General features: G+C 40.4%; 1 protein-coding gene across 4 annotated transcripts in view; it reads right to left on the bottom strand.

Moving 5' to 3' along the window:
• UTRN (utrophin) overlaps positions 1-27,390 on the bottom strand; it is a 343,691-nt gene that overhangs the window by 276,013 nt on the left and 40,288 nt on the right. For all 4 annotated transcript variants that reach the window (XM_063390324.1, XM_063390322.1, XM_063390325.1 and 1 more), the window contains one exon: positions 8,339-8,400. In XM_063390324.1, coding sequence (XP_063246394.1) covers positions 8,339-8,400 — 62 coding nt within the window. The remainder of the gene's footprint in view (positions 1-8,338; positions 8,401-27,390) is intronic.

The raw sequence follows: 27,390 nt of genomic DNA, 5'->3' as shown, positions 1-27,390 counted from the left end.
AGTCCCTCCACCTGGATCAGGTTTAAGAGGGTGACTCACACTTCCTTGTGTGCATCTAGAATTACTCACAATGAAGGGTCATCCAGGCCAGCCAACATGACTGTGCAGAAATCATTCCTTCTCTTTGCCAGAAAGTGTTCCCAGGAAATGGAGGAAGATATAAATGAAATCCGGATCAGTTTTATTTAGGTAATTCAATGCTGCTGACAGTCGAAAGCCCAGCCATCAACACTTACAGTTTGCTCTACTAAAGCCACCACAGCTACAAGGCAGTGATCCTTCCTGAATATGTGCTACAGTAGAACATTCTTAATTGCCCCTTTATTGTCAAAGGGGAACTGTATCAAACTTAGCCAAATTAGAGAGAAAAAAGTAATCATAAACTCTCAGAAGGACAAAACCTCCTGTTCTCAAACATCGGCTATTATTTATTATTTTATCATGACTATTTATGTTCCTGATTCTTGAACGTGAAATTATATGCAAAGGCAACCACTACAGAAGTTTAAATGTTTACCTAGTTGTGTAATTAGAAACATGAAATTTTCTCTTATCAATTACGTAGCAATTTACCTGTGGTTTAAATCAATAATTATTGAAGCTACATTATTAAAGTTAACTTTTCCAATTAATGAATACCAAAGAGATTGGAGAGTAATAGATAAGCCAGCTCTATTTCACATCCTTCTCAGTGATACTGATTCAGACCTTGTAGTCACAACATTAAAACCAGGACAAAAGGTCCTCTCAGTTTCACAGTTAATGCACACTGGCTGTCACCAGGCAAGTAACACATTTCATAAAACCATACAAATGACCTTCACCAGCCACTAAGGGAATGCAGCAGACTAGTTACAGCTGCTCAGAGCAGTGCTGAGAAAAGCCCTGGTTCCCATTTACATCATCTGCCACTTCTGGAACACCAAAACAACCTGAAAAGACATAACAAGCAGTACATATTGATTTTCCATCAGATTCTTCTATCTTCAAATGTCACTTTTATGAAGTTAAGAGTTGTTTTCATTATTTTTTCATTATTTTAACCTATATATGACAAATTTTAATATGTAATAAGATGTTCAAGACATAGGTCAAAGTGGCAGTAGAATGGCAAAGACTCCTTTCCTTTGAGAAGGGGAAAATATTGGACATGTTGGGCTCTTAAATGCGAGTGTGAACCATTCCTAATGTTCAAGTACATTCCCAGGGAACTCATGGTAACCAGTTTAAACTCAAACGACACAGGAGCAAGAACTACACTTTATCATGACTAAGACCAAGAAAGGAACATGTCAAGTACTGCTACATCGTAAGGCCAGCACATGGGAACTCAATGTGGGAAACAAATCAGAAAGCAAAAAGGTCATTGCATAAAGTACACAATCATGTCAACAAATAATCTTGCCCGTTTCTAATTTAAGACCATAGACATTGTTTACAGAAGTATTTTTATTAAAATGTGACTTTTTTTCCCATTCTCCTTCCACTAACATGCAGGAGTTACAGTACACCATACATAAACACTAGCTATATTATGACAGATATGTTTTCACTGAGTATACTCTACTCTATGCTGAATACTCCCAAGGAGTCGCGGCATCTCAACACGACACTAGTACCAAAACTACGATTTCAAACACCAAGTACAACAAATAAATAAAAAGTTACAAGCCTAAGAGGAAGAAACATTATAGAGCAAATTATTTTGAACTACTGGTGCTCAAAAATAAAATAGTTACAAGCAACTAAATAGCTATTTAAAACCCCAGACTAACAGGGGGTGGCAAGGGGAAGTAATACTCATCACTGAGATATGCTGGAAATTTTGATTCTACTACATGACAGACATGAGTTTAAGGAGCAGCAAATCTGAAAAGCTAAAGATAGTTCAATTCACAGAACACCTAAAATACTCGACTGACAACATGACCAAAGGAGGGAAGATCAGTGCAAATAGCAGAGCAAGGCATCAGTAACTCTGTAGGTCTTTCTTTCTCCAGTGTATTTATTAACACATTTACATAAGCCTATACTATAATAACACATATAATGTAACAGCACCAACCTCAGTTTGCAATTCAGCCTCATTACATAACAATACCAGCAGGGGCAGCTGGGACTCTGCTTACCACTGTCAAGTTATTTCTCTTGTAAGACTGAAAGGTTATCGTCATGGTTTTTCAAGCCAGGTAACTTCAACTGGACCCTTAAAAAATATCCTGCTAACCAGGGTGACTATTCTCAATGGCAGGTAACAGGTAAAGGAACAGATTTGTTTTGGTGCCTCTACCAGGTTCAGCTCTAGAGCTTGAGAAGGTCCAAACACTCCAACAACTGGGATGATAACTAAGCCCAAGAATCAGGTCACAAACCCAGAGCATCAACCAAGTCAGCAATACTTACAGTCCATATTACTATACCAAGCTTTCAAGTCCAACAAAGGACATGCTGCCCACCACTTGTTCTTAGAAAAGAAAGCAGCAGAAGTTTAAAGGAGGGCAGAAAAGTTACAATTTTTTTGCTGTGGCTGTATCTGGGAGAGATCACAAACTGGTACATATTACTGCTTTCATGCTAGAAAGTAATCATCCTCACCATAACTCACAACCTATTAGAGAAGAAAAGGTTAGTTTTGTGCTTCTTAGCTAATACATATCCTAGGCCTAGAAAGGCTTACTTGGTCTTCTCATAAAAAGGGATGATGAAAAAAAGTAGACTAACTTTTTCAAGGCCAGCTCATGCAAATGCTAGTTCCTTTCCACCCAGATTATTCCTCTTTTCTACCAAGGCTGTTCCTTTTTAAGCTTTGGCTATCTTTGAGCGAAATTACATTTTACAGTTTAATTCAGCATTGAAAAATACCAGAAGCAATTAGACTGTAGAATATTTTACCAGCCATCGAGTATTTCCTTGCTTGAGCCACAAAAACTGAACTGCAAAAAGGACTAAACACCATCACAGGTGATGTCACCTTGGACAGATAAAATTGCCTAATCAATCTTTTGATCTCCTTTCTTGCATGACTAATACACTGAACTCCATAATTCTCCTTCCTCCCTGAAAAAACACTTCTGAAATGTCTTTGACCTCAGGTATCTTGGGTCATCTGAAATTAATTATCATGAATAGGTATCCTTTTGTCTTTAAAAAGATTTATCACAGCTGCTAAGGGTCAGCAGTGGAGCTGCTGTCTTCAGAAGTACAGGGCCTGACATTTAGTATTATGACAAAGCAACCCTTAGAGGAAAGAAAATTAAGGAGCATAAATGGAGGAAAACATCTATTCAGCACACCACACAAAAAGCTAAAAGAAGACTTTGCAGTTAACAAATTAATTAAGGTATAATGAGGCATTAACTGTTTCAATTTTAAGATGCATATAAAGCCACAACACCCCAAAGCGCTCCAGGCAAAACTCATCAGTTCTCTTACTGTCTTCTCTCATTTCTCTTTGGTGTCCTTCCAGGGGAGGGGACACATCAGAGCCCAGTAGCCCCACACTGGGCACCTGCCTTCTCAAAGGCTAACTTGGAGCTCAGTCTTGGAGGATGCATTCTGCTCCTAAGCTGCACCTCCACCTCATCTTTACTCTCTACCCTAAGAACACAGAGTAGGAAAAAGAGCTTAAGATGCTGTAAAAGTGTGGGATGTCTGGCTTTATCCACACTGGCAGATCCCTGCCTGGCTCCAAGCCCTGTCAATGCTGACCAATGCAGATGTCAGGGCACTAGCACAGGACAGGACCTGTGGAGGAGCAGAATCACAAATAAATGCAGCAAGAACGTTGCAAATGCACGAATAAGACTGCATAAGGCTTGGAAAGCAATGGGAACACATGATGGAAAGGAAAGGGAGGCCCAGTGCTCAGGCATGCAAGGGCTTTGAATGCAGCTCCTGACACCTTGGAACAATGCCCCAGCTGGCTCCATTCAACAGCCTCCCATATCCAGACTTATAACTGAGGGGCAGGGAAATCTGGTGTCATTTTCACTGAATACCACAAATCTCTGGGCTTTTATGCTCTCTTTGCAGAGCACAGCCTTCCTAGCAATAAAGCTTTTTTTGCCATCACTGTGGGAAAACTTCCCAAACGCAGTGAAGAAACAAGTTTTTGGTAAAAAGACAGAGCCTCAGTTTGCCAATGCTGGATCTGTAAACTTCCTCTAGTGAGTGACAGCACTAAGTTCCAACAGGCTGTGACAGACCTGACTCCATGGGTCTAAATTAAGTCAGGGAATCATGTTTCTTGTGCTGACTCTGTGTTCCACCTGCCAAGTTCAGGAATAGCAGAGGAGGAGAGGAACCAATCTGAAAGCAAACTTGGAAAAGTACCACCTTGGAAAATGAGAAAACTAAAGCCTGCAAAGACTGAATCCTGCAAGAAGGTAAAGGGAGGGCAAGGTTAGTACCACTGAGACAAAGGAAGATGCAAAAATAGGACTGACCACACAAGCATCAAATCCTGTAAAGGCAGGAGAGGGGAAATGAAGGGCAGATGGAGCAAGTCTGGAGTTTTAAAAAGAAAAACTGGGTCTTGATGGGGAAAAAAGTATCGTGACAAAGGCAAAAGTGGATATGAAATAGGCAGGGCAGTCAAACTCCAGATTTGCAAGGATTTGCCAGGCAGGCAAGGCTTCTGAAATGAGAGGGTGTAATAGTAAGTGAGGGGAAAAAACCAAATAAACCAAAAATAGGGTCAGAGAGTAGGAGTAAAGAAAGAAAATAGGGCAAAAAGAATTGTACTTGCAGGGTTCTAAAGTGGGACACAAGACTCCTGAATTCCTTAACATGCCTATCAAGTTTCTAGAAACCTTCTGGAGTCGCAAGTGTGAGCAGCCAATTACTTTGCTCTGTAATTATAAGCTGAAGCACCAGAGATCTGCAAGATGCAGTTAAAAATCCCAGGTCTGCTGGTAAAACATGTAAGTAGATAAAGATTGAAGCTATTCAGATATTTGGACGAACTAGGGTTCATTACAAAATCTTTGTTCACTATACCCATGTGGAACAAATAACATATGGCTAATGGAGCACTAAATTATCCTCCAGACTTGAATTCAAACTCCACTGTTAGCCAGAAGTTCTCCTGTAACTCATTGGAATAATTTAAAACACAATTTTACATACAGATACTAACTGTGTGCCAGATTAAGAGACTTCCATTAAAGCCAGTCCTTGCTGACACAGGCATAATCATCTTCAAGTCCCTTTCCTATGCTGATCAAGCTTCATCTGAAAACCAACTAGATATTTTGGATGATTTGATTTAGTTTGCAGAAGAGATGAACCCTCTGAATTCTGTCATTGGATCAAGAGCTCTGTTTTAAACTTCAAAGAAATGTCAAATCCTCTGGGATAATTTAGCTGAAGTCCTAGACTGGGCACTCAAAATTAGTAGCCGGTTCTGATGTTTACCCTAATTTGCAGTGGCTGAAAACCACTGTGACAAGATAGCACTTTTACATTGCAGAAAGGTGATCTGAAAACAACATATGTATGAACTGGTAAGAATTAATGAACATTAATATAGAAAGGGATAAAGGGATAGAGAACAATTCTACATAGTGCAAAGAACATATCTGGTATCCATACAACTAGATCCTTTAATTGGTAAGGCTATACCACAGGAAAACAGCTAAATCTGACTCTTGAAATTAGACTGGACAGAGCAATGGGAAAAAAAAAAAAGTAAATAAAAACATCACAGGGCTTTATAAACATGCTGAAATGCTCTGCCTCAATATTTGAGTATAAACTTCTCTATGGTTGAAGCTCAGTAACAGACTATTTCTCTAACAATTTTCATTCCCTTTAATTTTAACAAAATATCTTTACTATACAGGCATGATAGGCTTGTGAGTTGTAGTGTGTACAGCTCTCCCAAGGTATGCCTAAGGGAGCACTGAGTCTTGGCTAAGTACATTTATTGACCTTGAGACTCGATCCACTTCAAATGTTTGTGCCTTGATTTCAAACACCACACACAAATAAAAGGCATCCTTCTAGCACAGGTTAAACCAAGAGCGCAAAATCAAGTCACTGTGCTGGGAACTACACCAAGAACTCTTATCTCACCCATCTGGGTACTGAAGCAGGCACCTCACAGCACTTGAGATACAAGAAGTGTTTTACTCACCTACCTATTCTCTGATGAGAAAAGGGAAAAACATAGCTCCCTTTCCAGATCCTTTGTAAAACCTTATTGAATTGACTTAAATCAAACTCAGCATTATGCAACTGCAATTTACGATTTTGGTATGCTAGGCTAGGTTATAAAAGCTCAACAGATTACTTTTGATTTGCTTAAAAGAAGAGCAAGTACAATATAATTAACATGGAAGAAAAAGTAAAATCCTCAGAACGAAACTTGCAATTCCACACAAAACACCAAAGTTACCATTTTGTTTTCTGCAGTGTAAGTTGGATTACATTTAACTAACCTCTAAAATCTCTCTACCCTACTAAGCAGCTAAATCAATCAAGTTCACAGAAAAGGAATTTTAAACACCCCAAATGACTTGGTACATTAAAAAACTTCTACACGACACAACTGAAATCGGTCCTTTTCTATTTTTAAGGTACAGCTGAAACTAGACTTTCTTCCATGAGGTGATTTCTACTTAACACCATCACTTTCCTTGCAATTTGAACTTGCCAGTCTTCACAAATATGTGCCTTGTCATGCCGAAGTAGCAGTGCTCAAGTTTGAATTGGACATACAGCAGTTGGAGTATATCCTTTTATGGGAGTCTCTTTAATCATTAACAAGGCTTTCATAGCCTCAGGTGTTTAATGGGCCATGAAGTTAGAGAGCTATGAAGCTAAAGGTACTTCAAATCCTGGAAGTACCCAACCATACCCTGTGCCAGGGAAATCCAGCAGCCAAGCAGGATGTCTGATTACACAGCACAGAAGGAGAGATGCTCTATAAGATCTATCTTTGTGAGTACAAGTCGAATGACAGAAAACAATTTTACCTTCTTCAATACAGCACTCACAGATAAGTCACCTGGCACGTTCTCAGTATGACTGCCATTCGTTCTCAATATCACTGTCATTTCCATGTTCATGCCATCTTTATGCCAGCTACAGGACTACAGTCAGCCCTTTCTTTCTCAACACATTTTCTTTCCTTACATAACCCTGCCCTGTCTAATTCTTCTCCTGCAGGACCACCACTGCAGCATTGAAAAAGCTGAACCCAGAGCAACCAGTTACCCACACACACTCCTCCTCTAAAGAGCAAACTAGCCAAGAATGCACTGGATGAAGAGTGCAGGATATCAGCTTTCAACCAAAACAAACCTAAGCCAAAATGACTGAACCAAGGCCACAAGCCTTGCATTGCCCAGTGTCTTGTTGCACAGGAAGGAAAGGAAAGTAAAAATTCCTTACATTACTGATCAAGAACTTCACAAGGGCAGCGCTCCAGAAGCAGCCATTTATTGCTAAAACACTGTTGCAGCTTTATTTGATAAAAACAAAACAAACCCCACATCCCCTTCCTTTTATACTCATATCTGTTTTCAGGATTTCACACATGCCACTTTTCAATAAGAGCACGCAAAGTAGCAGTTACCCCATTTGCAGCACCACTCTAGTAGAAAAAAAAAAAGTTTTCCCTGATAATATTCCAGGATCTTTCACACATTCAAACTATGAAGTAGGAAAACTTTCCACAGACACTTAGGCTCCTGGGCAAAGTGTGATTTTTTCCTATTAGCAGAACAGTGTAAAAAGCAGGCTTTAAATAGCATTCTAAAGCAAACTTCCCTTCCTTTATCATCCCAAACCATGAAAGATGCCCAGTAAGTTTCAAGCCAGTAAAGAGAATTAAAATGAGAAATGTACAGCATGAGAGCTGAGGAAAATCCAAAATGAGCAAGTAATTATATAAAATTTCAGTCAAGACTCAAGTAGCAACACCAGGTGGCTTCAACTACAGGTTTGTAGAGTGAGTAAGGCTGACTCAGCAACAGAGCAAACACAGTGATAAAGGTTCAAAATCTGCTGCAATGCACTCTGAAAACTGCATATAGAAATAAACTCAACCCAAGCTAAACAAAACCAAACAGACATGCTCGTGCAAATAACTATTCTGATCTATTAACAAATGAAACATTTCATTTTTTCTTAAAGCATAGTATCAAATGTTTTTGTGCATGAGGAAATTGGGGGAACAAACACACACAAACACAAAAAACACTAACTGTTTTCACAACACACTGACATTTTACTAAGAGTATTCAACAAGAGTAAGAGCAAAGTATATTTAACTAAAATTATTCTAAAACAGTGAACCAAACAAAATAAAGAAGTACATCCAAACCAACATTACCTTGGAAAAACGAGCATTTATCCATTTTGTAAAGGTTTTCTTCTGTACATCATTGTGTTCATCTGGAGAGAGAGAATAAGAAAACAATGAGTGAAAATGCATTCTTCTTAATCCTAGATTGTTCAATACAGGTCACATTAAACACTGTCCTGAGAAGTGGGAGAACTTTTTGCCTTATCTGTCAATAAAGCTGTTCAACCACCCACAACACTTTGGAACTTGCAGTCACACAAATGTTCTGCCTTTGCTAGCAACTACAGCAGCTCCTTTGCATTAGAATCAGCCTCACAGCACCTCCCAAGCGGGTTTCTGATGCATAAAATTCACAAGCTTCCCATCTGGTGAAAAACAACCTATGAAACCACGGGCTTTTAATTAACAGACTTTGTCAACACCTTTTTGCCTGAATGTATTACTCCAAAAGGCCCTTATTCAAGCTTCTGATGCAGATAATAGCATCCTCAGTACACAGCACAGCAGCTGTGGCAGCAAAGCTGCTGGGACAGCCCTTGAAGCACTGGCAGCCTTACCCATCCTCAGCCTGCTTTTGCACCTGGGTTCAGAACTGTTTTAGTGCTCAGTCACAGACAAGTTCAGCTAAGTTCAGATGCCCTACTGATGTAACACCGAGGTGCCACCACCTAGGGGTCTGGGACACAGCCAGGAAGACCCAGCAAGAAAAGGAGGAAGGGCAGGCAAGCGCCTGTAGGTCAGAGCAGAGGGAGGAGCAGTGGCCTCCAGCAGTGCAGAGAGAAGGCAGCTTCCCAGGATGCCTAAAAAGCCCTTTAGGAGTCACCTGCAATTTTACAGAGCCTGTCCCACCAAACCAGGGTGAGTCACCTCCAGCACAGGACAGACACTCCTGCCTGTATCACAGGACACATCTGGGGTAAATTGCACCAAGCACTGCTAAAGGTGAGCCTGTGCTACATCACCTGTGCTTAAATGACAGTGAAATAACTGCTGACAACCAGACCAGGCAAGAGAGGTTCACCCAGTATGGGTTTCTGCTTGATGCAGACAAGAAAATATAAGCATGCAGCCTGTCAAAGGCTTGAACCTCCAAATCCCTACATAAACCACAGCCAGGGCAGTCAGAGCCTTACACCAGGCAAACTGTTGGGCAGCTGCAGCCACTATCAGGAGTCTCCAAGAGCCCTTGAAGACTCCACCAGCTTCTTGGCAGACCAGTCGAGAGACCCTTGAGGTGACCGTAACAGGCTGCTGTATAGGTCGCTCTCTTGCAGAACCCTCTTGGTGGCAGCTGGCATCAGTTTTTCCAGAATCCATACCACAAAGCAGCAAACCACGATGGTGTTCAGACTAACTGTCCCTGCACTTGAAATGAAGCCACAGAAAAAGCCTGATTGCAATTCAAATTTTCTACTTCACGCAATCACGAAAATTTATGCACTCTGAAGCAATCTCAGATTATGATTCAAAAGCACCACTTATAAGATCCTCAGCAGCAATTGAGACTGTTGTACAATAAAGTTTTATCTATAAAATCCAGATTTAAAAAAAATTAAAATAACAGAATAAAACCAGAAGACTTCTTATATAGATGACCTCGGTATTTCTCATTTCTGGCCTAACATGCATCTGAAGCTGACACTATCCATGTGTTCACATCTAACATATCTAGCCAAAAAGCTGTTACAAACAGACATCAACAACCAGGTATGTTTTATCTAACAGCAAGGAACAGTGGCTACAGCTCAGTCCAGATACAAGAAGTCACATCAGTAAGAAATGAAGTGTCATGACAATTGGAAAACTTAAACTGCATGAAATTGTTCATATCCACCTAAAATAAAAACCTCAGTTCTGGGCTTCTTTTAGGCTACAGCTGAAAAACCTGCTTGGGACACAAAGGGTGCACATCAGCCAGGAGCCATTGCTTCATCCTTCCATGCCTCCCCAGCAGCTAAAGCTTGATTCCAACAGACCCTACATTTGAGAACCACCTCAAGCTCAACCAGAAATCAGAGACAGCCCAATGCATGAAAAGATTTTTCTGAGCAGGCTTCAAGACTGCTACAGCATGTGCACAGCATGCTATGCTCAGAATGTTGAAACTCAAGGTGTTGTTTCAGGGAGTACAATTACCTAAGAAATCTTGTTAACCGTGTCTTTTCCCCTCAGTGGCACAGAGCTTTCTGCCATCAAAGACAGATAGAACCAAGTAACTTCCTGGTAGATCCTAAGTATCCATCTCACAGGAGCCTGGCAGATAAGATAAAACTCAAAAAACAAAACCAACAGCCACACACCACAATATATTTAATCTATTTTTGCCCTACAAGTTTGCTTTGCTGGTTTTTTTCTCTTAAAGCACAAGAATGGATTTGATTGGTCAAACTGCCACTGTTGGACCAATGTTTTCCATTAGCATTAATTTCAAGTATTATTTGTACTGAACATAGTAAGATTTAAATGTTTCTCTTTTTAAATATCATTCATTAACCTGCCTGCCCCTTTTGTGCCAACAACCCTCAAGTACACACCTATATACCATGATGCCTTCCTAAGGCTCCATCTGCCTTTTTCCTTCCTTAAGCATCTGTGAGAATGAAGAGTAATGCCACAGTTTGAAGTATCACATTCTTTTAACATTATTACTCCTTAGCATGATAAAGGCAAAGAACAGAGAGGCCAAAACAATTGTATGACTGTGTAAAAGGAGAGCAGCAGTTATAGAAAGAGTCCTGGATTTACAAATCCTGCACAGTAGGAACTCTACACACCCCGCTCTTGGAGGGTTCAGCCCCTTCCCAAGCACATGCATGGCAGGAGGTGCCAGCTCTCCTCAGCATTCCCCAGCTCCAGCCTGCCAGGACTCCTCAGCAGGCCTTGCTCCTACAGCTGCTCCCCAATACCTCAGTCCAGTTTGTGGCTGTGCTCCTGCAGCAGCACACAGGGCACTTACTAAAAATACAGCCCCTCTTCTCTCCTTTCAAAAGGAGGGATTTCTAGGAAGGGGAAAGAAAAAGTCCAACAAAACCCACATCTTTGATAAACAAATTACTTAGTCTTGATAAAAGAATGAAAGAATATTAATGTATGTACCCCTACTATTCCCTAAGAAGAAGAGCATCCTTTCTATTTCTTAAGTAAGGAATGAGAACCCCCACAACGCCCATCTTCCTAAAACATCCTGGTCACTTATAAAATCCATAGACAAGCCTTGCCAGTCAGGCTCTGCTTTTATGATTGCTTTATAAAAGCCTCTGAAACTAGAATTTTTGTAACTGGCCAATAAAGCTACAGTTTTGCCAGGCTTTCTGTTATAAACCCCTAAAAAATAAACTGAAATGCTGGTGCTTTGATAGCAACACTGACAAGTTATTTTATCCCTTAAAGTAATTTTCTATAGATTCCTACAAGTCTGTAAGACTAACCCCGGAGCCTTACATTATGATTCAGATAACAAATTAGCCACACTGAGTAAAAAAAAAACACAATATCACCCTTCAGCAAAGCACACAGTAATCCAGCCAGTCAACTTCTCACACAAGACATTAAAAATGTCAGCAAGTTACAGCCCAGTGAGAAACAAATTCAGCAAGCTGCTAAAACATTTGCTTCCTTTCACACTGCTGCAGCCTGACAATAAAAGCCAAGGACTGACTCAGGGACAAATTCTGCCTCATTACCTACCGACTGTTTCCTCTGGCCAGTGTGGCTCTGCCTGCCCTCCAGCCACTTCACGGACCACTAATGGAAAGTGTCAGAACAGTTTGTTCCTTTAAGAGGAAATAAAAACAAACCTAAACACACACACGCAAAATTAAACTCTTGTGATGACAAAAGAGAGAAGAAAAGCTTCCTATCCCGGATGCCTGTTTGCTGAAGCCTGCTTCTGTTTCACAGGATGATGGATGTCCATGCAAGTGGAGCAGGCTCGAAAGAACCAGCTCCTGGCTGTGTCCTGGCACTCAGTCGCCCCCAGGAGCCGCCTTTGCAGCCTTACATACCTCCAACACTCTCCTTTCATTTCCTTTGGGGCACCTTGAAAACATCCTCCAAGGCCAATCTATTACCTGGTGGCTATCAGGCTGGAGAGCAAAGAGAGATCTAAATTATCTAAAAACAGAAGTAAAAACAGAAGCCTCACTGAATTGCGGTTTGTCCTCTACTCAACCTCTGTTTCATGCTCAAAGAGAGCTTTCTTATTTCCCCAAAACACATTACGTGCTTGCATGACAGAACTGCATTATTTAGCTTTTGAAAGACAGAAGTTATCGCACCCAAAACAGCTGGCAGAACAGCACTATAATGAAAATGCCCTGGAGAAGCATAGGCTTGATTGGCAAATAAAGTACAGAAATTGCCCAACCACTCCAGCACACTGTTACCAAGGGTCATCTGACATTTGAAGACTTAAATTTGCCTTCATCACCTCGTTATTTAGGTTCTCAGCAAAGGAATTTAGAAATAAAAGAAGGAATTAGCCTGTGGGTTCCAATTAAGACACTTGGAATGCAGGGAAGTTAGAAACATCTCTTCGCCTAAGCCTTTAGGCAGTTGGGAGTTATCTATCACAGATACCGCCCCACCCAACACTAGCACACCTATGATGTCCTGACAACAGTAACAAAAAGAGGGATAAGGTTTATATTTCTGGACAGAAAAAGCCTTTTGAAAGGAACTAGCTTTTTGTCTAACTCAGACTAATTCATATAGCAAAAGACACAAATTAAGCATCTAAAGTTTGAGCATGTAAGCTAGCATAGATTTTACCCCGTAAGCAAGAAGCAAAAGGCCAAGCAAGCCATGAAGCACCAGTTTGTGACCACCAAGCTCACAGAAGCACCCCCGAGCTCACTGGGGGTACTGGCCCCTGACTTCATCAACACAGAATAATCTTTATCAGCAGGTTTTGCGTTGGGCCTTTTTTAAGACTGGGGAGAAAGGGGGAAGGTAAGATGCTTAGTCTTTTTAAAGGAACAAAAAGCGAAAGTTGAGATTGTTCTGCAGATTCTCTCTTCTCTTGCAACACCATGGTAGAAAAAAATAGCTCCAGCAACACATAATTTGCTTGTAAACTTTCACCTTTGTGCTGCAATTTTAATTTCTGCAATCCGTGGTATGGACAAAGCTTTCCCTCATTCCTTTTTCTTCTCCCTCCAAACTTCAGCAGTTGGGCAAACCCAAAGTTATATTATAGTGTATTAACCAAAAAGAAAAAAAAAAAAAAAAAATCTGCCTACAGCAACTGGCACACAAAATGCAGTTACCCAAATTGCAAGTTTTCTGTGGAGACAAAACTATGGCATATAGGCATTAACAAAAAAATAAGAAATAAAATTATGCAAAAAGAGAAGTCATGCACCTCACTACCTGGTGTTTCTCGACAGCAGACACCACCAAAAACAAGACACCGTAGACAAGTAATGAGGACCACCCTCTCGTTCTCACCAAAGTGTACTGTAAGTTTAATCTAAATAGTGTTTACTTCACAACAAAAAAATCCCCCAGCAACTGATAACCTAGTGGAAGGCATCCTCACAGCTGAAGGAATATTAAAATAGCTGTTTCCATCCCTCCCAACAAAAGCAACCTAACACGCCACGCTGTGGTCTCAGCACACTGGAATGATGATTAAAAGGGAGGTATAGATAACCAGGCTCTCAGGAGACAGAAATAATGCTCACACGGAGCCTGACGGCCCACACTGGTCAGCCAGTGACCCTGCTGCTTTCATGGGATGACAGCACAAACCCAAGGGCTGTAAGAAGTGCCCCGAGGCTGCTCCAGAACTGCAGGCAGGACACAAGGCTGCTCCAGAGGGTCACCAGAGCCAGAAACCCCACCTGCCACTCCAACAGCTTGCAATGGGTCCCTAACACCGGGTCAGACCAAGCAGCACCAGCTCCCTGTGCCAGACAGCCCTGTGAAGCTTTCACATACAATACAAATACATTTGAGCACGTATTTCACAAACTGCCCAGCACATGGAAAGGGAAGAGAAAGGCAGATAACTCCTGCCCAAAATCTACCAAAGAAGATGTTACTAAGCAACAAACAGAAAGGCACTTAAAAAGACAAAGTAAATTTATGAACACAAATAAAATCACAAGCTAGATTTACTACAGCTGGTTTTGTTATGAACACAGATTAGGTCTTTGCATGTCTAAGCGGTTATAAAGAAAATGGAATCCACAAGTTGGTGTTAGCCACCTGCTCCTTTTCTCTGCCCAAATTAGAACTGTTATTAGGCTCACTTGCACTTGTGGAGGTGATTCACAGGATATAAGGTCAGAGGGATCGCTGTGATCAACTAGCACAATCTTCTGCGTAACAGAAGAGCCATCCCCACAAAAAGCCCATCTGCATACCAGAAAGGAAGCAGAGACAACAGATGTCAGAGACCCTGCAAAGGCACAAGTAAACAAGAGTGCTTGGACAGAGAAGGACGCCAGGCCATAAACTGTATATATGCAAGTAACTCTCTCTTCTAGTTGTGGCAGAGTTTTCAATCAGGCACACATCAAAAAAACCTCTTTTGAACATCTTCAGGAAACAATGTTCGCAGTACAAAAGACAATGTTATTTTGTTCAATGTGACAACCGGGTAAAGACAGTAGCACTGAAAAGTTATTTGCAACACTAAATTTTTCTGCCTGCTTGTATTCCAGTGTCTCTTCTATCCCAACTCTTTCAGTCTGAAGTTTTCCTCTTTTTCTTTTCCAACAATCCAAAGGCTGTAATCCTAAACCCTCTTCACTCCCTGTCTTTTCACTGCAAATATTAAAACCCTTCCTGATCCACCCCCCCCCCCCCCCCCCTCAGAGCTGCCTTTCTTTTAACCTGAGCTCCTAGACTATTTTTTTTTCTCTAAAACTCTCTAGGTCAACAGCTTATCACAAACAGAAGCCAGTTCCTGAGATTTAAACAGTAATATCTGGCTCCTACATATAACTACATGCTTCAATTTCCTAAATAGAAGACTAAGAATGCTTGGCCTCCTACACAGCAGAGGATGCCCCATCAGTGCCAGCTCCTGCCCACCTCTTCTCTGGCCTCTCATTGCAACTCCCATCCCAGCACACAGGCAGAGGTTACAGGCAGTTGGGTTGCACCAGGGTGCCCTTCACACACACATGCTGACTGGCATATTTCACTGGTATGTTCACATAACCTCTAGCTGTTTAATTAGCTTTATAACACACAATTAGGTTTATGAATACTGGATTAAATTTCCACTAGTTACTACAAGTTGAACTAGTTGTGCAGGGAAAAAAAAAAGATGAGAAGACAAGTTTAATCAGAGTATTCTACTTTCCTTGTGAAAACACATTCAAACAACAGATTTCAAAAAATCGTATGCTAGTAACATTTTCCAAATTACACAAATGCTATTTAGATGTCTCTGGAAGGAAGTTAACCAAGCATTTCTGGATACAGACTCTGTAGTACCCATTTCAGTGACAGCAGTGTGCAGGCTAGAGTTATTTAAAAACAAATGAAATTTATAACCACATAGAACTTAAGTTATTCCTGCAGTCCAGTGTAGAAGACAACCATAACATTACATAACACAACACCTTGAGCAGATGAGAAATGCAAAAGCAAGGTGTTAGCTTTCTGGGTTTGATTGCTTCAAACCTCTGATGGTATTTAGAAATCTAGCCTTAAACAAACAAACAAACATCACACTTGTTTTCACAGTTGTATTTCATCTATGGAAGGTATTAAAAAAAAAAACAACTTTACAATGATAATTAACTCAGAAATTAAGCAAAAAAGTAAAGAAGTGTCCTTACAAAGTCTTAACACACTATCACTCGGAACAAGATTTCCAGACCAAAAACAATGAACACATACGGTTTATACACTCACTGCAATTTTGTGACTCATAATCACTGTAATATCAATATAAGTTTTCTGGCAATTTCATGTGGATATCTCAAGGACTAAGCAAGCAATTAACCTGTATAAATCCACTGGGTTTTGCACTGTTCCCAGAAAGTTTAGTAAAATTTTGGTTTAAGTGATTTTCTAGAAAGTACAGCATGGCAGAGGTCAGAAGGTATCTTTGGAGATCATTTGTCTAATCTAATTAAAGCAGGCTGCCCAAGGCCATGTCCAGTCACATTTTTAACATCTGCAGTAACAGAGACTTCACAACCTCTCTAAGCAACCCAAGATAGGGTTTTAACAAAAAGAGTTTGCTGTGTTTCAGTTTGCTCCCTTTGCCTCTTGTCCTTTCAATGGCCTCAGAGGAGCTTAACAACCTTCTTTGCACCATCCTTTCAGTTATTTATAAACTTGAGTAGCATACCTTGTTTTCTGATCCTTTTCTTCTGGCTGAACAGTCCCAGCTCTCTGTCCTTCCCCACGGGAGAAATGCTCCAGTGCCCTCATCATCATCATGGTCATCACTCCAATATGTCCACATCTCTCCTGAACTGGGGAACTCAGAACCAGACCAAGCACTGCAGGTGTGGCATCACCAGCACTAAGTAGATGAGAACACATCCAAGAACATGGAGCATGCTCATGCCTAAAGGAATTACAGAGAAAGGAAGCAAGCTCCTTTTTCACAAAGTTGCCAGCAGTATGCCCAGTTAGCCAGGAAGGCAAATGGCATCCTGCTCTGTGTCAGAAAGTGTGGCCAGCAGGTCCAGGGTAGTGATCATCTCCCTGTACTTGGCACCGATGACACCACACCTCAAATCCTGTGTCCAGTTTGGGGCTCAGCACTACAAGAAGGACACTGAGGTGCAGGACTGAGTCCAGAGAACAGCAGCAGTGACGTGTTTAGAGCTCACGTCTTATAACGAGCAGCTGAGGGAGCTGCAGGTGTTTAGCCTGGAGAAAAGGAGGGTCAGGGGAGACCTTATCACTCTCTACAACTGCCTGAAAGGAAGGTGTAGCCTGGTGGGATTCAGTCTCTTTTCCCAGGTACCAAGAGGAAATGTCCTCCAGTTGCACCAGGGGAGGTTTAGACTAGATATTAGGGAAAACTTCTTCACTGGAAGGGTGGTCAAGCATTCCAACAGGCTGCCCAGGGAGGTGCTGTAATCACCATCCCTGGAAGCATTCAAAGGGTATGTGAGCATAGCACTCAGCAATATGGTTTAGTGAAAAGCTAAGTAATTTCACTTAACAGACTACGTAGTAGAAAGCTTCTACACGCTTCTATCCAGCTTATAGCACTTGACTATCACATCTCCATTCTCCACAACTAAGACTCATACCAAGTGATGCTACTCCTACAAATGCCTGGGCAGGCAATGCTTGGAAGACAGAACTGGGGGAAACTGCTGCATACCAATCTTGACAACAAAGTTAAGCTCAGTCTTCACAGAAATCAAATAGACAAAGGAAGTTTAAAAAAGCAGAAATTGTTTATTTTGTTTCCAGACAGGCCAAGTCTGAGCTTCACTGGCTATTCCATTATTTTGTCAAGGATCAGTCACTGATGCCTGTAAATTATTTACCTTAGCCTATTAACCTTTGTTATTACTAAGATGAAACCTGAAACATAGAAGGTTTAAAGGAGGTCCCTGAAAGTCACATAGTGTAATAGTGCTCTAAAGATGAAGGAAAATCAAGCAAAAAGAATGAACAGGATAACTGAAGAATTTAAATCCAAAATATTTGTTAGTGCAAATTACACCAAATACTCTCATTTCTATCCCTCAAATAATTCAGAAAATTCACTACAGAAATGATGACCCTAAGTCTGCCAGCTTTTAGCTTCACATGACCAACCCAAAGAATGCTAAATGTCTTACACTGCTACCCAGCTCTACTGAGGAAGACTAAGTGAAAGGCAAGTCTATTTCTTGAGATAAATTATTTCCTTTCCCAGTTACATCCCTTTGCTAGCTAAGGAATATTGCACCACTGCAGAAAGTTCTGCACCTCTGTGCAGAAATCGAAATGCTAAGCAAACCTTTGAGCACTTTGCTCATGACAAAATTACTATTCTTCCTCTAGAGAGGAAGAGGAAACTCTAGAGGTAAGAAGAAACAGTCATAAAGACTGTCTTTCCTGGCAATCACTGTGTTTTTAGTTTTAGTTGTTTTAGTAAGACATCTTAATGGAGAAAAAATAAAAGAGAAAATGGAGTGAAGTATTATGAATGGTCCCTCCTTATGGCTTCTGGCAAACATAAGATTTTCTTTTATCATTTGATCAGAACAGCAGTAAGTTGAGGCACTGCTAATCCTATATCCTAATTAAATTCTCATTTCCTTCCCTGGCTTAGTCATTAATTAGTCCCTAAAGCTCAACCCCCTCCTGATTAACTGCTCTGAAAGTACATAAATTCTGTTTGGTAATTGCAGGACAAATATCTGGAACACATTAAACCAGCTATTTATGCAATCAAGCAAGCACTGACCACCAGTGTGAGCCCACTGGATATTTCCTACTTCAATACAGAAAGATCCTTAAGGATAAACCACTTCCAATGATGTGAGAAAAACTGGAGAAGATAGTCTGCTCTCAAAAGACTCCACCTGGAGTACTGCTTCCAGCTCTGGGGCCACTTGCATGGGGAGGACAAGGACCTGCAGGAGCAGATCCAGGAGGCCACAAAGATGATCTTAGGACTGGAACATCTCTCTTATGAAGACAGGCTGAGAGAGTCAGTGTTGTTCAATTGGAGAAGTGCAGCCTCCCAGTACTTAAAAGGGAGCTACAGGAAAAATGGGGAAGGAGACTATCAGGAAGTACATTGATAGGGCAAAAAGTAAGTGTTTGAAAGCAAAACAATATTTAGATCACATATAAGGAAGCAATTCTTTGCTGTGAGGGTGGTGAGGCACTGGAACACATTGCCCAGACAAACTGTGGATACCCCATCCCTGAAAGCATTCCAAGCCAGACTGGATGGGGCTTTGGGCAACCTCATCTAGTGAAAGATCTCCTGCCCATGACAGGGAGTTTGGAACTAGAAGGTCTTTAAGGCCTCCTCCAACCCAAAGTGTTGGGTTCAATGAAAATACAGCAACAGAGCAGTCAAAAGGAGACTAACCAAAGTTCAAAGCCTACCAGGCCTTTGGCAGAACCTGAGCCACAGGCTTTCAGCTGCCCATTGTTTGGGCAAAGGACTACATGTACACACCCCACTCCCCATGGTTTTATTATTTTATTGACAAGCTTTGAAGAGAACTGTGGCAGAGCCTGTGCAAATGTAGAGTTTGGCTTCTGTCACTCTAACATACCAAGTGGGTTTGTGTACAATTTGGAATAGACACATCTCCTTTACCTTTGTAGAAACTGGCTAAACCACAAAAAGAGATAACCTAATGAAAACAGATAATTACATGTCATATTAGTACTGCTGCCTCTGGCAACTATTCAGTAGATCAATCACACTCACAGGTATAATCCTGTCCTGGGTGCTTTTTCTGAGAGGGTTCTTTTGCATGCCTTCCCACTGCTAAAGAGTCAGGCAACAAGCAGGCTCAGCATTCACTGGTTTTGCCCTCTGCCAAAGGTCAATGTCCCTGCAGCAGGCAGGTGCTGTCTGCCTCAGCGAGGATGGAGCTGCGGCCTGAATGCTGCTAGCCTGAGGACCAAAATGATGATAACCACCAGTGAAACAAGAAAAACAAGGGCACTAGTATAAACTGGCTAAAAAAGCCAAGACAAGCTTATGAAATTAAGAGTCCACAAAAACAAAGGTAATATTTTATGGCTGAAGATATCCCTGAACTGCAAACCAGAATGTGAAAATAAGGTATTTTAGATATCTGTACATTAAAGATGTGCTTATGAGAAAAGTATAAGCACATGGTATTTTACTTGTGGACACCTCTACAGGCAATGATGAGGAAATAATGCCAACTGCATGGCAGATCAACTCTTTGCTAGCAAGAAATGCAGGCTATACAGCAAACCAAAATACCAAGTACAGCCTCTGTAACAGACAAAAGCATTTGATGCAATACAAAATCATTTCCTCAATTTAATGGTTTATCTTGAAACTCAGAACACTTGGTCTGATACTTTTAATCAATAAAAATACTTATAACTTTCCACTGTCATAGTAGACTAAGATCAGTCCTTAACCCCCACCCCACAAAAATCCAGGACAAGGTCACCATTGCTGGGTCACAAGGCAAGGGGGAAATTCTTCTAAGGCTTTGGCACTCACATCCTCACTCCACCCCAGAAAGAAATGCTATTTTGCAAGTAGTGTCAAATAATGTTCCTAGCTACAAACACTTTACCGAACAAGTACTTCCCAATCTCCCAAGAGACATGCTCTAAGCACAGCTGGACCAAGAGCTGTGCTGAAAGCTGGGGTTCAGTACAGCATCCCAGTCTGCTCTCTCTCAGCACCTTCTCTGCATAAGTCCAGCTCTCCAAAGAGCCAGGCACACATTAGTTCCGTCAGACCTACCCATGCAAACACTCCCAAGTACCAGACAGCTCTGGTGAAGCAAAACCCAACTTCTCCAATACATTTGAGCAGCTTGTGAAGGGTCTACATTGATATGCCACTGCTCAAAGTAAAGGGTCAAATGAGGGAGGGAAAAGAGATACACTCCCAGAAGCATGCAAAAAGACTGGCTCTTTATGAAAGAACAGAAAAACTCATGTGGTTCCTCAAAGGGGTTAAGAGAAGCCTGTTTTCTATTTAACGTTTTTGCACTTCTGAGTGAGAAAGCTCCAACAACAAATTAACTTAATACACATTTACAAGAATTTCAAAGTCTCAATAAAATGATGCATTTAATTTACCACAAACTATAAAGCTTAGTGGCAAAGAAAACCCCAGCAATGCATTCCAGACTCTTCAGGTTATGCAGATAAATGTAACACCTCAATGAAGTTAATAAAAGACAGATTCTTATTTCAGAAACAATAACATTACCTTCACGGAAAGTACAGGGTCAAATAAACAGAACAAATCACACAGGCATCTCCTAAAGATGCTGCTGTTGTCATATGACTTGCCTTTGAATCTTTGACTTTGTGTACTATAAATGTGATGTGGGGAAAAAGTTGGTAAAGCATCTATAAAGTAATTTTAACTAATTTTCTTTAAATCATTTGTAGAAATTGAGAAGCAAAAAAAGTTTACCTTCAACACTCTGCATTGCTAACTAGCACAAATAACTTCAGTATTTCTCATGGTTTTAGCTGCATCACACAAGGTAAAACCAAAAGCAATGTGATTGAAGAAATTTGCTACAACTTTTAAGTTGCCCCACTTTAACATATAATCTTGAAAACCTTTAACAGCTTTAATACTAAAGCAATTACAAGATTTTTCTACAGCTCTTTGTTCCTTTGGACAACAGTCCTAAAAACTAAATCACAAAAGCACTTACTTTTTTTAAGAAAAACATCTCCAAAACAATGACATAAGAAGCTTAATTCACATAATACAGATTAGACCTTCATATCTGAAGATCTCTAACTTCACTGATGACAACGAACACCTCCAATGTTCCACAGTATAGCTACATTAAGACAACTCTTTAAAAGTTACAATATTTTCTTGTCCAGAACACAATAGTAAAGGAGCAGCACAAAAATAAATAAATAAAACTTTTGAAGCTGCAAAGAAGCAAGGAAGTGGGAAATAGTAGTAAGGATGTACAGAAGGGCATATGAACTCCTGCACACTGCTGTCTGAAGATCATGGAACAAGCTGCAGCACAGTGTTTATATTTCAGGCTGTCCACCACTGACACAAGCCACCTGTGGCAGAAGAATGATCCTTCACAAAACCCAAGCGTTCATGAAGGGAGAAAAGAAAGAATTCCTGCAGCAGTACACACGTCGGCAAGCTGGGGTAGCAGAACCAAATGCGTCCTAAATGTCAGGCACCTGCTACTGCTCAAATAGTACAAGAGACATCATCACTGTCCAAAAGGTTTGGAAATGAAATTTCACACTGACAAGTAACTTAAGTGGCCAGAGACTACATAGTCGTCTTGTTCTTCATAGCATGATTCTACTAAGTACTGCTATGATCCCCCTTAAAGTTACACAGTCCAACTAAGAAGAGCTCTGGGAATGGTTAAAAGGCAATACAGACACGCTTCATCCTGCAGCATCTTTTCAGTCCAACTACGAATGGCATGACTGGCTTCACAACACAGCATTTGCAGACATCAGTTTATTCAGGAACAGAAGCCTCACATTTTGTAAATGACAAGTGAAAACCGTGTAAAAGGGGAAAAGTGCAAAGCAAGAATCAGAGTGGACTTCTAAAGAGGCTAGGGAAAAAGCAATATATATGAAGATTTTTGCTCCCAAAAGAATTAGCATAATTAAGAGATGACTTAGCAACCTTTTATGCTTATTTCCATTTTGGTGCATTTAATTATAACCCTCTACATGTGAGAGAGACTTGTCTGCAGCCCTGCAGAGATAAGTATATAATAAAAAGAACAACTTGCTAAAAGCTAAATAAATAAAAGGTCAGAAACTTTAGTCTTGTCACATTGTTCCACTTTTTCTATTCATGTCACAACACTTGACTGTTATTCCTCAAGTCTTCATGTGGTTGCAAAAAGGAAAAGCAATTAATACTGACTACCAACCTTCTAATCCTTCAAAAGCCAAATGAAATTTGGGCTCAGTATGGGAGCATTAGAAGATGACACAGAACTCCAGCTGCTCAGTTGTAATAACTGCACCTCTTAGACATGAATATTATGGAAAAAAATCCCATGGAAATCTTCCAAAAAGCTTGAATTTCAACCTTTTGTTCTCTAATTTTAGCATATTATAAGAGGTCATGTAAGAAAGCAGTGTGTGAGGATAGTCACTCTTGGGAGAGAAGGAAGACTTAGCAAAGACTGAGAGTGTCCAAGGATGAAACATGAATGTTTGTATTTACTGTATCAATTACGACACAAGTTCTTCATCTGGATCATGTCAGTCTTCAAACCACACAACAGCAAAAAAGAATTTGGGGAGGAGGAAGATGCAGACCAAAAGCAGGTACCAGTAAAGACAAAACCTTAAGAGTTAAGACACAAATGCTGAAGTGTTATATTATAAGAAGATCAGGAAAAATAAAACAAGCCTGAGAAATGGAAGATACTTATCAAATAACTTCAAAGAGGTATTTAAGCATAACAAAATAAGAAAAGCTGAAGGTCACACAAAAAACCACCATAACAGCAACAAAATCGTAATTGTGCAAAGTTTAAAAATACACCATGTCACTTATCTACATCAAGGAAATTTCCCCCAAAAAACTGTTTCTTTGACACAAGATACCAGTCCGGCACTTTAAATTTCTTAACTGCATATTTGGTTTGTTTCTTGTGAAGGTGAAGGCTCAATAATTCACTTACACTGGCATGAGAACACAATCGGAAAATGAATATGCAAAGACAGGAACAAGAAAAAAGCTTCCATGATTTGTAAGACATAAGAGTGCACTCTTCCACTGCAAAGTAGTCAATAATAAAACAAGACAATCAGAGATGATCTGTTTGTCCCAAAAGTCTTCGAGAGCTAGTGCTAAACCAGTAGAGCATTTCCCCGATACCTGTTGCTGTTTGAGCTATTTTACAGGAACTTCTACCAACTCTAGCATCAACTTTGCTCTGCTCCCCCTGACTATACTATAAAAATAAGATAGCTACAGATTTACTGATAGCACCACATCCAGTTCTGAATTGAACAACAAGCCGGATTGCATGCTAACCTACTGAACTGATGAAGAACATTTATTTGCATGCTAAACTACTGAACTGATGAAGAACATTTATTTTTCCTATATTTTTCCTTCAGCCACTGATAATTTGTATACACAGATATGTTTGGTTCTGTTTGGATTTGGTAGGGCTGTTTTTTGTGGGCTGTTACATTCAATGGCTAGAGTAAACTTTTTTGGCTAGTCCAACAGTCTCTCATCTTACAGAAAAAGAGCACATTCACACTGTCAAAACAGCAGCTAATTATTTACCTGTTATGACTGCTGTGTATAATGTCCAAGGATATCAAGCAGGACAAGGCTGTTAGAATACACGTGTTGTCCCTGAGATCTGACTCAGCCCTCTATCCCTCTGGAGGGTGACAGCTACCAAGCATGCAGGGATAAGGAACACTGTGCCAGGACTTCAGCAAAAGGGGCTAGAAAACACCCACTGCTGCTGCTGGCTGTGACCCAGCCTCAGTGCTCCTGCAGGCTCCTTCAGTTGATGCCATCAGGAGCAGGAGCAGTGTCCACAGATGAGCAGCAGGACACTGCAGGCGCTCAGCAGCTGGCCAGCACCATTTCCAACATGCTGCAGGTACCCAGGGCAAGTCTGCATGCCTCAAACATGGGTTTCATTGGTGTAGGTTTGAGTGACACACATGATAAAGAAAGGCACGAGGACACACTGTCAGCCAACCCCTGCTCCCGCAAGCATTAGCATATTTTTTAAACCAAACTTTGAATTGTTTTCAGATACATTTAAGTGAAAACATATGTTTCAAACCAAGAGTCCATTTTTACCATCTGAAAATTTTTGAACCACAGGGTTTTTAAGCTCTTACTCTCGCTGAGAGCTGACTGCATGTGTCTGCTAAGAAAATCCAGCTTTTCTCTCAAAAAAAATTCCAGTTGAAGATATAATTTAAATAAGCAGGCTTTTTCATTCCCATTGAGAGAGGGTAGCAAGGATTTGGGAATTGAGTGAAATTGAGTCTGGGAAGATGGAGACGGGTAGGTAGAAGGTGTTTTCATTTTTCCTCTTTGTTTCACTCTATCCTATTCTAATTGTCAGTAAGTTAAAAAAGAAGTTCCCCTCAATCAAGTCTGTTTTGCCCACAGCTAAAACTGGCAAGTGATATCCCTACCCCTATTTCAACCCATGAGCTTTCAGTCTTATTTTTGTCCCCCTGTCCAACTGAGAGGAGAGTGAGGGCATAGTTGGGTGGGCATTTGGCAGCTGCCAAAGTCAACCCACCACAGGGGCTGAACAGCAAACTTGTTACGTAGAGTCAAAGAGAATATTTACTGCACGGAGGCATGCTTACAGCAATTTATACAGAAAAATCTTTCCCCTTCGCTCAGAGAAGAATGTCCAATAAGATAGCAAGCTAGTTTACCTGGCCATAAAATAATTCCAGCTCAGCTCCTGAGGACAAACTCTTAGAGTTATTATTGCCTTAACAAAAAATAGAAGATGCACAAAAAGCCCAAACAAACCACCAAATACATTAAAAAATCCCCAGAGAAGCAAGGTGAATGCTCTCTATATAATAGTCTCTTATAGTATTACTCACTATAAATCATTAGATCCTAATAATGAGTTAAATAGCACTGTTTTCTGATATTAATCCATTGTAAAACAAAATATCTTGGGAGGTTAACATCTTGCATTGTCAGCAATACCTTGGTTTCTCCTCCAGATGCACACCTAAAAAAAATGGTTAAAACAAGCACTTTTTTCCCCCTTAGTGACAGGCAGATAAATTACTTAAACCAAAAAGCACCTCTGACAGAAGGACTGGCACTGTGCACTGAAGTAGGAATAACTGACAGTTTGAGAATTTTCAAGAATATATCACATAGCTATATTAGAGAAAGGAATGAAACTGCATCAAAATCAATTAAAACCACAAGAGGCATACTGTGATTGGTTTGCTTCTGTCTAGGTATTAGGACTTGCAACTCTTTCTGCTAACAACTTTTTTATAATCAGTTCTGTTCACTGATCAAAAACTGAAACTAAAATACTGGCTTCCATTTAACTGGCCAGTGATCAACTGCAGCACATTTACTGCTTACTTAATAGAGCAAAGTACACCATCTGTACATCATCACTGGATACCCAAGTTCAACAACTACAATTTCTCTCACTTTTATTAATGAGAAATGAGCTTGAACATTGTATGAGACTCTACCTGCATTCAAGAGTACTAAACAAAAGGTTGAGGCATGTTCCCACAGGAAAGTTATCTGTGTAATGCACACTTGGAACTTTTTTTCAAGCTACTGCATTTACTGCTTGTAGATAAGATAAGGAATGCTTGCATGAGATTTTGTGGCAACAGATATGGAAATGATGGTAAGACATCAGGTGACAGAGTTTTATGGCTTTCTTGTACACAAGGCTGAGAATCCCAGTGTATTATCCTTCAATCTCAAACAGTCATCAGCAAGCTAAAGCTTACAACTTACTCACTGAAAAGAAAACTACAACAAGAATTAGTAGCAAATTGTTTGGTATAAAAATACAATGCAAAACTTAGATTATAGAAAATCAGAAAAACAAACTGGATGCTATTTAGTAATACAGATTAGCTTTCAAATATTCAATTCCAAGTTTACATTTATTTACAGCAACTAAACAGATCATAATTATTTGCTTTCTTCATTAGAAGTGGAGAAACAGCAACTAACCTTTTAGAAAAGAGTATGCCTGACAAATTTGGCAAATTAATCTGTATAACATTATATATTCTCAGAATGGGGAAAAAGTAGCTTTAGAGGGGATCTATTATTCTGCTTTCAGAAAGTAACAACTTTACTATCTCTTTCCTACCTTAAAAGCACAAGTAGAAATGTTTTCCTTGTATATAAGGCAACTCTGGTCTGCAACACAAGCCAAATAAATATTGATTTTACTATAGCTGAGCTGGGAGCAGAAGTAAATTTCAATGGTCTGCACAGGATGTTTTACAAATTGCTTTAAAAATATTTTGCATTAAAACGTATTAAACCAGCTAAGAACCTTTTAAAATAATCTGAAGCTTAAAATGATTGAGCTGTACAATTTTATCAGGGTAAAAAGTATAGCTGGGAAAAAGAGAAACAGTATTAAAGGCTGCACTTCAGCAGCTCATAAAGCCAAGCAGGATGGTTCCTTTCAATCCGGGGCAGGCAGTCCTGAAGCCCTGATGTTGGGGGACAGCTCGGGGCAGCCTCACAAAAGCCCTGGGCTAGAACCGGTCACCAGCACAAGAAGGAATGGGCAGGGACAGGACCTGTGCGCTCCAAGTTGGCATATCACATCACAGGCCTTAATTGCGTTAATCAGCCCCAGGACAGCTAACCCTGAGCAACACTGTAACTCAATAAAGAGGAGCTATGTCATGACCACAGTACAAAACCCACGCTGTAGTGA

Source organism: Prinia subflava, chromosome 2 (assembly GCF_021018805.1).
Source record: "Prinia subflava isolate CZ2003 ecotype Zambia chromosome 2, Cam_Psub_1.2, whole genome shotgun sequence".
Lineage (NCBI taxonomy): Eukaryota > Metazoa > Chordata > Aves > Passeriformes > Cisticolidae > Prinia > Prinia subflava.
Note: the sequence above shows the minus strand (reverse complement) of the source record. Positions and strands in the feature narration are given on the sequence as shown.